Source organism: Callorhinchus milii, unplaced genomic scaffold (genome assembly GCF_018977255.1).
Source record: "Callorhinchus milii isolate IMCB2004 unplaced genomic scaffold, IMCB_Cmil_1.0 Scaffold1, whole genome shotgun sequence".
In the NCBI taxonomy this organism is placed as follows: domain Eukaryota; kingdom Metazoa; phylum Chordata; class Chondrichthyes; order Chimaeriformes; family Callorhinchidae; genus Callorhinchus; species Callorhinchus milii.
The window spans coordinates 134420675-134433189 of NW_024704742.1; the positions used below are offsets into that span (position 1 = coordinate 134420675).

Here is a 12515-nt window from a genome sequence, read left to right on the forward strand (position 1 = left end):
GGCAAATACAAAACACTCGTCCAGCACCCTTCAACTCGGACAAACATCTGAGCCCTTTGACGAAACAAGGGTAAATGGAACCTAACTGAGGGTCGTTGCGTGGGCAAAGTTGTTCTTTAATAACAGAAAAAATCACAAACTGACCCTTGAAGAAAAGAAAGTCATTATTCCATAAAATAGTGTTGGTTTTGTACAACTCACCTCCTTGGCCTAAGCAGGAAGTCCTTGAAAGTGTACGGTCTTTCCAAGGCAGGATTTTCTGCCTGTTTAGAAAAAGGGGGAGTGTGGGTGGGGGGAGAGAAATAATTAATGAAACCGCTCCTTAATACAATGCAACAATACATCAATTCACGACTGTTTGTGCTGCCATGCTTCACCCACAAAATATCCACTTAATTCACTTTTCAGTATATTCTGTGAAGCGTTTTGATCTGTCTCAATGGCATGATAAGGCATTATATCAAATGCAAGGATTATTAATATTATAGTGTGTTTCATATCAGGGGGCACGTCCTGCGGGCGATTTAACAATCGTGGCTGGGACCCGAGTTTTGTTTATTTTATTTTTTTGGGGGGGATGATGATTAAAAGCATAGTCGAAGAGTTAGATCTTGAACATAACACAACACACACTTTCACTTCAGGAGGACTTCAGACACGTGAATTGGGAGGCTTTCATTACCAGGCAAATACAGCAGCCACAATAAACATCTATAAAGTGAAACATAGAACCACAGGAACAGGAGGAGGCCATTCAGCCCCCCCCCGAGCCAGTTCCACCAGATTATATTTGAGCATATATAATGGGTCTGAAATGCTGTACTCTGTCCAGCGCCTTGGGACGTCCTCCCGACGTGAAAGGCGCTTTACAAATGTTATCTTGTTGTTGTTGAGCAGATTTTTAAATTAACGCCTTGTCTTTTCTCCTACGCTCTCTCAATACCACGAAGCTAAATTACATTTGTATAGCGTCTTTCACGTCTTAAGAACGTCCCAATACCTCTGCAACCCGAGCATCCATCTTTCAAACCGCAGGGAGGAGATGGATTATTACATTACTGGGGAATCTTGACCCTTCTAAACTCCCGCGCTGTAAAGCACTTTCAGACGTTTCTTTATGAGTGTAATTTGCTACGAGAGTGACGTTGCTGGGCCAAGCTGTCTGTCACACTAATGCCTGGCTATGGGCCAACGTGCTCTTAGTGGTAAAGAGTAACTAGCCCATGGCCAGCATTAGTGTCACAGATAGCCTGGGTCACTCTTGCCCCGGATGGTGCAGATAGTGAGACCTCTTATAGCATGAGTCAACGCATCCTATTATTTCCCAGGCAGGACAAAAACCTTAGGCGAGTTTCCTTACTCCGCACAACTCTGCTTACAAATTAACAATAATAATCCTTGCATTTGATATAGCACCTTATCAAGTCATTGAGACATCTCAAAGTATTCACTGAAATTACTGTATAGTGACTGTGCATTCATAGGTGAATGCGGCAGCCAATTTGCACAGTCCTACAAACGGTTATGAAATGAGTGACCAATTTTTATTTGGGTGATTGTTTATCAAGATACAAGAGAAAAAACATTCTCCTTTTAACCCTCTTGCCACAGGATTTTTAACGCCCACCTGAATTCAAATGGGTGCACATTTGTGGAGTCCAGCAATCTAGCAAGCGAGAGGACCTCGGTTCGTTTCCCGGGCGAAGCAAAAACTTAGGCAAGTTTCCTTACTCCACAAGCCGCTGTTTACCAAGCAGTAAGTAGGAACCCAGTTGATAGTCGATTGGTAGATCGCTTTCCGAGAAAAAAAAATGGTCACTCAATCCACGACTGTTTGTGAGACACTGCTGTGCGCAATTGTTTAGTTTTGCTCAATCTATGTCACAGTATATTCTGTGAAGCGCTTTGAGATGTCTCAAACACATGATAAGACGCTATGTCAAATGCATTAATATTATTGTTTTTTATACCCAGCCAGACTAATAAGAGTAGGGGCGTAATCCATCAATAAGCAGTGTGCGTTTTGGATGCATTTCAGAGATAATCACTTTCAGAAGCATACTGTGCTCACTGCTGGAGAGGATGTGCAGCTGGTAATCCTGGGTCTTGCTCACCTTAAATTCACCCACAGCAGCCACCCACACACCATCGGGCTGTTAACTGCAGGGCATTAGTTTTTGCAATTGGTTTTATGACTCAGTATTCACAACAGTCACGTCCTCTTTATAAAATAAATGGACCTTTGCAAATCGTGCTCTGTTTAGCTTGGTGGGCTGAGCCATCCTAAATTGGGACTTAGTTGCACATTAACTTGTTCATTAACCATTTTATCAAAAATATTATCCGTATCCCATTGTCTTTGTGTTGAGATGTTCTTATAATAATCCCTGCAATCCATGTAGAGCCTTTCATGTCAGGAACACATCTCAAAGCACTTCGCGTGATATACCGTAAAGTGTAGTGACTGTGCATTTTATGGATGAGGCGGTAGCCAAATTGCGCACAATTCTAGACAATGACCCATATCGACTGATTTTATCTGGCAAATTGTCAGCCTGGTCACCAGGAGAAACTCACTTCTCTTTTCGAATAGTGCCACGGGATCTTTAACGTCCTCCTGAACAGGCAGAGTGGCCTGAGTTAAATGTTTTATTTGAAGGACAGCAACTCTGACCTTGTAGTGCTTTCCCCTCTCCTGTCCCAGTTGAGCATCAGCCAAGACGGTGAGCTCAAAGTCTCAACATGGGTGTCACTCTGGGGTCTCCAAGCCTTGGCTCCTGCCAACCTGTGCCGGATACTTTCCAGGAATTAGGTAAGCAGGATGCATCCCTCCGGGGAGAGAGTGCCCATTCCGTTCCAACAACCAACTCTGGGATTTCCATATGTAGGTGGGATGCATGGAATTCTCAGCTTGGTTTGGATACTCTTAAGCACTCTTAAGTGATGGGTTTCTGCATGTGTCAGACACCCGGCTGACCAAAAAAACCCATAAAAACTATATTTAATAATAAACTGAGACTCATACAGCCCAGGAGTCCTCTCGTTTCTCCTCACTCCCCCACCCACCCTCTCTTTTCTCTTCCTCCCGAAAAACCAATAGCAGAATTCCAGAACGAAGGAGAGTCCAGCGTTCAAGATCACCTCTCTGAAGTGGAGCACGTGTTTGCAGAAGAAAAATGTGCATTACAGGGCACTTTGCTGTTGGGTCAGATTAACGAAGTTCCATTATTTGAGCCATGAGAGGGTGAAGCAAAAAATCTCCACTTGTGGTTTGAAGGGACACGGACACACAAGCGCGTTTGTAAACGTGTGTCCTTTTAATAAGGTTCGTAACACGAGGACAGGGCAACAGATGGCATGTGGAGGAGGAAGGTTATTCTTTCAAACAAATACAGATGACTGAAGAGGTTTCAGCATCTCAGTACGGAGTGTATCCTGCAAAGGCTCCCCACCGCAGGCATCCCATCTGCTGAAGGTGGATTCGCTGCCACAGCCAACGTGGAAAGCTGCCAACTGAAACTGTCCGTTTGCTAATAAGAAGACGCACAGAAGATCCCTTTTCTTAGAGGAGGATTGAATCTGCACAGTCTGTACCCGTTGATTTCCTCCTCCCCCTTCTCCACATCGAAATGCACAAAGAAATAAAATTCCTCAATCTTACTCTGCTCCAGTCACACACACCCCTCTCCCCCCCCATCCCTCCCCTCACCCCAACCATTCCCCTTCCCCCCTCACTGGTCTTCAGCACATTTCGGCCGCAAAATACACGGTCAATCCACTTTACAATATATTCTGTGAAGTGATTTGAGAGGTCTCAATGATGTGAAAGGCGCTATATCAAATGCAAGGATTATTATAAGTATTTAGCTTGGCTAATATTTGCAATCCCCTCCACATCATGGGCCCAACAACCTCTTTCTGCGCTGAAAGTTTCTAGGTTTCTTAGATACTATTCGAAAGGATAGAGAAGGGAGTTTCTTCCCGTGTCTTGGCCTCCTCCCCGATAAAATGCGTCATTCACTTCATGAGTTATTGGCAGCAGGGTTCGCGTACAAAAAAACACATAGGCACTGCTTTTTATAGTATATTCTGTGAAATGCTCTGAGACGTCCTCTGGATTGAAAGGTACTGTATCAGACCCACAGATGCCTGATAACTCATCCCTGTTTTAAATTGCCACTGTCACTAAAGTCACCATGTGTGGAGTCCTGTAGCGTATTAGTTAGAGCACTCTCCTCGCAAGTGAGAGGATCTGGGTTCAATTTCCGTGCAGGGCAAAGCCTTAGGCGAATTTCCTCACTCCACACGCCTCTGTTTACCTAGCAGTAAGTAGCAACCCGGTTGTTAGTCGATTGGTGGATTGCTTTCCAGGAGGTAATAATCCCTAAAAAATTATTAATAATAATTTGGTCACTCAATCCACGACTGTGTATGGGACCCTGCTGTGCGCAATCGGCTGCCGCGTTTATCCCACAAAATGTACAGTCAATTCACTTGACAGTATATGCTGTGAAGTGCTTTCGCGACATCTTGAAGTAAAGCGCTTTGGGTCTCTGTGTGAAGGGCGTTATATAAATTCAAGCTGTTGTTGTATCTCACTGATGCTATATCGAATGCAAGGATTATTATTATTATACTGTTAATATCCCAGCTACATTTATATACGTATATATACATATGCCTAACTCTTCTTCACTGAGCCCTTTTCCCTTGCTATCAGTTATCAGCAGTTAAACCGTATTATTGTTATTATATAACAATGCTCTGGTCCGAAACTCTGTCTGTCCAGCGCCTTGGGACGTCCTCCCGACGTGAAAGACGCTAATCAAATGTAATTTTGTTGTTGTTGCGACGTGAGGTGAAGACATTTCCACAAGGTACCACTGGGTGGCACCTCTTACTGTAGAGGGGACATTTGGTGAGAGAATTAACATTAAGTGTATTCTGACACTACTTCCAGGAGTGATTCAGCAACTTGAGTAACAGACATGCCTAAAGCTAAAGAAATGTTGAAGGTCATACAATGGGGGTGAGAGGAGGAGGGGGGGCTAAGTACTCGGTGACGCAATGGAGATTTTCAAATTCCTTTCTCGATCTGAATGAAACCCAATCTATTGGAACAAGAAGTCGCACTTATAAAATGCCTTTCAGGTATTGCATATACCTGTAGGCACTTTACAAAGTCAGAGTGGGAGCTCGAGATAACGGGAGATTGGGGTGGGGAGGACAACAGGAAGAGGTATCTGAAAGCGCAATCAGATAAGACGACACCAAAAGGTTTTGAAAGCAAGCGAGAGGGAGAAAGCAAGGCGAAGGGATTAGGGAAGAGTTTTCCAGAGAGCAGGGCAAAGTGGCTTGAAAGCTTGATCTTACCCGGTATGAAGCAGTCAACAAGCTGAGTCAAATCAAATCAAATGGGTTTGGACATTTCAAAGACATTCCTACAGCTCCTCAGCACAACAACCACAACAAAGATGTGCATTGACTTAGCACCCTTCATGTAGAATAACATCTGAACACTTTGAAGCTAAGGGGAAGGGGGGGGAAGAAGAGACGGAAGGAGTTTACCGCAGATGTGGTCAAACAGGTAAATGTCACCCACAAAAATAGTCAATTCGCTTTACAGCATATTGTGTGAAGCACTTTGAGATGTCTCAACGACGTGACAAGGCTCTATATCAAATGCAAGGATTATTATACTTTAAAGCAGGATTAGCAACAATTAGCAGCACCATTGTAAAGGGGCACGCAAAGATGTTTCTCTTTACAATGAATGAGCGCTCGGATTATCTTCTTCCACCTTACACACACACCCACACTCTCCCCCCACCCCACACACACTCCTCAATCTCAGCATCCTCAGTCCCTCTATCTTGGGTGCCGCTCACTGAGACTCCCCCCCCCCCCCCCCCTCCAATAGCGCAACATCCAGAGAAGAGCCGATGCATTAAAGAGAGACATTCTATTTAGAAACAGGCTTCACACTAACTAACCTGTCAAATTGCTGCAAAAAAGCAAAAGCCAAGTGGTGGTGCTGGTGGGGGAAGCTATGAGAGTGATGCAACCAAACTAAACCATGGCGCCAAAATCCTACCCCACATCTCAGGCATTGGAGACAACTGAGGAAGGACACAGTGAGCATTCTTGCCTTGTGCTTATCTTGTGACAAACTGATCTGCCCCTGGCTGATTTGTCAACCGGTTTTACTGCTTCCAATGCTAATACGTGCAGGGGTAATGCTACCACAGACTTAAGCAGTGAAACTGGTCTCTTTAACACAGGGGAATCCCTTTATATCGTCCTTTGATGGAGGGCTGCCCTGGTGAGGCTGTGAGTGACCGTACAAGGTGGGGGGGGTTGGGGGAGACAGAGAAGGGAAAGGGGAGCCGTTCACTAAAAACAGTTTTGAATATATAAAATGTTTGGAAGCTCATATCCTTTTCCCAATTCTCCGACACCAGAAAAATAAAATCACTTTTCATGTTAGATTTCAAGAGGGAACTCATAGATCAATATCTAGAGGAGTTATATTCAGAGATATAGAGGTGGGGGGCAGAGGGGGGAAAAAAAAGTTGGATAAATTGAATGGATTGCTATTCACAAAGTCAGCACAGACATAATGGGATAAATGGCTTATATCTGTGCTCTGAATGACGATGGCTCTATGGTAGTAAATGACTGGTCAATGGCCTGCCATGCTCTTATGAATTTAAAAAAATATATTTTTACACTACACTTGACAACAATGTTTTGTCTGATGCTTTGGAAATATGTCAACATTATAGGTATTTATGATCGAACGCAAGATTTATGCAGGGAGAGAAGGCGCAGAAATTGGCAAACAAAAGATCTACCATGACCTAATGAACTGGCCAAACAACAACAAGATTACATTTGTATAGCGCCTCTCACGTCGGGAGAACATCTCAAGGCGCTGGACAGTGTACAGCATTTCAGACCCGAGCTGGGGTCAGGGAGGGAGAAGGGAGGGGAGGGAAAAGGGGGGTGGCCGTTGGCATGGTCGAAGAAGAGGGTTTTGGGGCGGGACTTGAAGGAGGCTAAGGTGGGGGCGAGGCGGAGTAACTGGGGGATGGAATTCCAGAGGTTGGGGGTAGAGTGGCTGAAGGCTCTCCCATCAATGGTGGGGCAGGTGGGTCGGGCGACTTGGGAGCAGGCTGGAGCCGGCTGAGCAGAGGGAGCGGGCGAGTTGGTAGGGGATTAGGAGGTTACAGAGATAGGGTGAAGCGAGGCCATGGAGGGCTTTGTAGGTGAGGACCAGGATCTTGAACTGAAGGATAGGGAGCCAATGGAGTCGGGCGAGAATGGGGGAGATGAGGTCACAGAGTTTGGTGCGGGAGAGGACACGGGCTGCAGAGTTCTGGATTATCTGCAGCCTGTGGAGGGAGGAGTTGGGAAGGCCGACAAGCAGGGCGTTTGCACAGTCGAGCCTGGAGATGATGAAGGCATGAACAAGAGTTTCAGTGGCCTGAGGGTGAGGTAGTGGCAGAGTCGGGCGATGTTACGGAGGTGAGGGAAGGCAGAGCGGGTCATGGCTTGAATGTAGGGGAGAAAAGACAGTTGAAGGTCGAACAAGACACCGAGGTTCCTGACTGGCGGTGAGTTGAAGTGTGCAACCGTGGAGGTTGATGCTGCCAGAGCCTGAGATGCTGAGGCGCTGGCGCGAGCCAATCTGGAGGGCCTCAGTCTTGTTCACATTCAACTGTAGGAAATTTGCCCTCATCCAGGACTTGATGTCCGACAGGCAGTCTGTCAGGACAGCAGTGGTCCTGGAGGTGAGGGTGGAGGCAGAAAGATAGAGTTGGAGCCATCCGCATACATGTAGAAGTTGACCCCATGTCTGCAGATAATGTCACCAAGGGGGAGCATGTAGATATTAATGAGGAAGAGGGCCAAGGACAGAGCCCTGGGGGACACCAGATGTGTCAGTGCGGGGGTTTGGAGGAGAAACCGTTAGAGGCAACAAAATGGAGATGGTGAGAGAGATAAGAACTCTCCTCTCCTCTATATCTACATGCTCCTTCAACTTCCATATGTATGCAGATGACACCCATCTCTATCTTTCTGCCTCCACCCGCAACTCCAGGACTACTGCTGTCCTGCCTGTCGGACATCAAGAGACTCGATGGGGTGAAAAGCCTTCACCCATTCCTTTAGTTTTGCATCTCATCCTCTGCACTATAAGAGGGAATTATAGCGGGCAGTGGAAACCCTGCTTCTTGCTTTCGGTCCCTTTGCTTGTGCTTTCAATGGCCTGACCAACGATTCCCCAGGTCATTCCCTGCATGGAGCTCTGTGGGACACTGCTGTGCACAAAATTGGTGGCCATGTTTGCTATAGAACACACTGTTCAATAAATCCTGTGAAGCACTTTGAGGCAGGAGAAAGTCTTAAAGCAAATTGTCGCCATAAGACGGCAAGATGCTGATGTGTCAACATCATTTTGCTAAAGGTTCAACCACAATGTCTTAAACTTCCAATTGTGACACTCCAATTCAGTGCTGGGGTCATGCATTGGAGCATTGTTGGAGGTACCGTCCTTAAGATGAAATGTTAAACTGAGGTCCCGACTGCCTGTTCACGTGGATGTTAAAATATCCCCTGGCACTATTGGAAAAGAGGAGTTTCCACCTAACCAACAATCCCCTAAATACAATTCATCATTCACTTCATAGCTGTTTGTGGAAGACTGCTGTGTCAAATTAGCTGCTGCATTCGCCACAAAACCTTCTACAAAATATCCTGAGATGCACTTTAGGACATCCTCTTGCGTAAAAGGCGCAGTAACAAATGTAAGTTTTTTTTTTAACTTCACGTGTGCAAGATACTTGCATTTGATATAGTGCCTTATCATGTCGTCGAAATGTCTCAAAGCACTTCACAGGATATATTATAATGAATTGACTGTGTCTCACAAACAGTTGTGAATTGAGTGACCATTTTTTTTGCTAGGTTAAAAGGGTCAACATCTTTTTTTTTGAGAATTATGCACTCAAACTAATTGAAAATGTCATCAGGGAACATTGCCCAAACTCATGCACAGCAGCAAAACTTTGCAGCTTATAGAATCATAGAATCATAGAATCGTACAGCACAAAAAGAGGCCATTCAGCCCATCAAGTCTGTGCCAGCTCTTTAATTAAGCAATTAATGTCACTTCCACTCCCCAGCCCGTTCCCCATAACCCTGCAAACCTGTCCTCTTCAAATACCCGTCCACCGCGTTTTTAAAAGTAGTTATAGAATCGGCCTCGACCATCCTTTCAGGCAATGTATTCAAACAACTCGCTGCGTGAAAAACTTTCTTCTCACCTCCCCTCTGCTTCTTTTGGAGACTATTTTGAATCTGTGACCTCGAGTCACCGACACACCCATCAGTGGAAACAGTTTTTCTCTTTCTAACCCATCAAATCCCCTCATGATTTTGAAGACCTCTATTAAGTCTCCTCGTAACCTTCTCTGCTCCAATGAGAATAATCCCGACCTCTCCAGCCTTTCCTCATCATCAAGGTCCCTCATTCCTGGTACCATCCTCGTAAATCTCCTCTGCACCCTTTCCAATGCCTTAACATCCTTCCTACAGTGTGGTGCCCAGAACTGGGTGCAGTATTCTAACTGAGGCCTAACCAGTGTTTTATATAGGTTAATCATAACCTCCTGACTCTTGCACTCTATATCCCTAATTATAAAGCCTAGTATCCCATGTGCCCTTTTTACAGACTTATCTACCTGTCCTGCCACTTTCAAGGATTCATTTACCTGCACCCCCAGATCTCTCTGTTCTTTAACCCCCCTTAAGATTGTATTACCAGCCTGTATTGTCTCCCCTCATTCTTTCTACCAAAATGCATTACCTCGCATTTTTCCACAATGAAACTCATCTCAACTCGTGGAGTCCTGTAGCTCAGTGGTTAGAGCACTCGCTTTGCAAGCGAGAGACCTGAGTTCAATTCCAGACAGGGCGAAACCTTGGGCAAGTTTCCTTACTCCACACAGAGCCTAATAATAATCCCTCCAAAACCAAAAACAATAATAAATTGGTCATTTTCAATCTACGACTGTTTGTGGGACATTGCTGTGCGCAATTGGCTGCCGCGTTTGCCAACAAATATACAGTCAATTCACTTTACAGTGTGTTCTGTGAAGCGCTTTGGGATGTCCTCCCAACGTGAAAAGCGCTATATCAAATGCAAGGATTATTATTATTATTATCTGCCATGTGTCTGCCCATTTTACCATTTGTCTATGTCTTCCTGCAGTTGGCTACTATCCTTCTCACTGTTTACTACCCTACCTAACTTTGTGTCGCTGCAAACTTGGAAACAGTGCTTGCTATACCCAAGTCCAGATCATTTATGTATATTAAGAGCAGTGGTCCTAATACCGATCCCCGGGGGACGCCACTATACACTTCCCTCCAGTCAGAAAAGCAGCTGTTCACCACAACTCTCTGCTTTCTGTATCCCAGTCAGTTCTGGATCCGTACTGCCACTGTCCCTTTTATACCAGGGGCTTCTATCTTTCTTACAAGTCTTTCATGTGGCACTTTCTCAAATGCCTTTTGAAAGTCCATATGAACTACATCAACTGCACTACCTTTATCCGCCCTCTCCGTTACCTCATCGAAAAATTCTCTTAGATTTGTTAGACAAGATTTGCCTTTAACAAATCCATGTTGGCTGTCCCTAATTAACCCATATTTTTCTAGGTGAAGATTTATTCTGTCCCGGATTATAGTCTCCAGGAGGGTTTCTCCAGTTTCCCCACTACTGATGTTAGGCTGACTGGCCTGTAGTTCCCAGGTTTATCCTTCTGTCACTTTTTGTACAGGGAAGTCACATTGGCCACTCTCCAGTCCTCCGGCACCACTCCTGTGTCCAACGAAGGTTGAAAAATTGTAGCCAAAGCCTCCGCTATTTGTATCTGTGCCTCCCATAGTAATCTTGGTTGCATCCCGTCTGGACCGGGCGACTTATCTACCTTCAGCGCAGTCAACCTTTTCAGTACTTCCTCTCTGTTTATACTTATCCTATCCATTTCCTCTACCCTCTCCTCCGATACTGCAGCATTTGGTGCACAGCTTAGTTGTGCCTCAGATTACCAGATGCTTAAGACACCTGTGAGCCCAAAATAAGTGTCAAATTTCCAAACTTACCGGTAAATGGTTAAGAGGTACGTCAACTTGTCCCAGGAAATCATCTCTCGTCTGTGAAGAAAATAAAGACATTTTAGTGAGAATTTACTGGGAACAGAAAACTTGACAAATAATCCCTGTTTTGGTAGATTTTAACTACATTTATGCCAATCCATATGGGGAAACAACATAACACTTGTCTCACAAGATTAGTTTGGATGAAGAAAGCACTTCAGTATATCTCAGCTCAGCAATGTTAAGAGAACAGGAGGGATCTCATAGATATATACAAAATTTAAAACGTGTTTTAAGGAGGATCTGGGTTCGATTCCCTGGAGGGCCAAAACTTAGGCAAGTTTACTTACTCCACATACCTCTGTTTACCGAGCTCAATTAAACTCAATTAGTCATTCAATTCACAATGTTTGTGGGACACTGCTGTATATTCTGTATAGTGCTTTGAGACATCGCAACAACGTGATAAGGTGCTATATCAAATGCAAGGATTCTTTTTATTATTATTGTTGAAAAAGTAAACCCAGATCAACACTTTAGGAGAAGAGGGACTTTGAGTTGTCAACAGCAAGGTCAGGACAAATGACAGGAAGTGTTTCCCTTACGCAGAGGACAATCCACAACTGGAACAGGTTGCCAGCAAAGATGGTAGAACATTAGACTCATTTAAAAAACAGCTTATTCCATAGACGGGCAGGCCAAGAGTTCTGAAGAGATCAGATCAGATTCTTCATCCAGATCAATTGTGTGATCTCATCTCATCCTTCACCACAGCAATGAGTTACTTTTTTTAAAAATGAGTCACAGTATCCTGGCCCCAACCACCCAACCTATTCCAGCCATTAATTAGCCTGTAGATGAAGACAAAACTTCCTGATCTTGTCCTTCGCACTAAACCTTTGTCCTCTTGTTCCACTGGTTTGGTGAATCTTAAAGCATTGATCTAGGTTTACTTTGTCAATCCCATTTTTAATTTAACACACTTCTATTAGATCCATTCTGAGACATCTTCTCTCAAGACTGAAGAGCCCAGCTTCCACACACATACACACACACAGACACCCACTGGCGTACGCTTAATCTGCAAGGGAAACATGACCTGGATAACAGACATTTCAAAGCACAACTCTGGAAATAAAAAAAAAGTTTCTTGCGTGTGCGCGCTCCTGTGCACATTGGGAATGGAGGGTGAGAAGAAGAGAATAAAAGGAGAGATGAGCCATGGAGTCGTAGTGGGTTATAACATGGAGCATCGTAACATGTGTACAGCATGTGATGTTGGAGGGGGCAGGAGGAGGGAAAGTAAAGCCAACAACAAGTGAAAGCAAAGTGTTGCTTCCTTATAGGCC

At 44.7% G+C, this 12515-nt stretch overlaps 1 protein-coding gene across 8 annotated transcripts in view; it reads right to left on the reverse strand.

The window, feature by feature from the left end:
* nedd4l (NEDD4 like E3 ubiquitin protein ligase) overlaps nucleotides 1–12515 on the reverse strand; it is a 199465-nt gene that overhangs the window by 50515 nt on the left and 136435 nt on the right. For all 8 annotated transcript variants that reach the window (XM_042335951.1, XM_042335944.1, XM_042335933.1 and 5 more), the window contains 2 exons: nucleotides 11173–11223; nucleotides 202–263 (listed from right to left, as the gene is read on the reverse strand). In XM_042335951.1, coding sequence (XP_042191885.1) covers nucleotides 202–263; nucleotides 11173–11223 — 113 coding nt within the window. The remainder of the gene's footprint in view (nucleotides 1–201; nucleotides 264–11172; nucleotides 11224–12515) is intronic.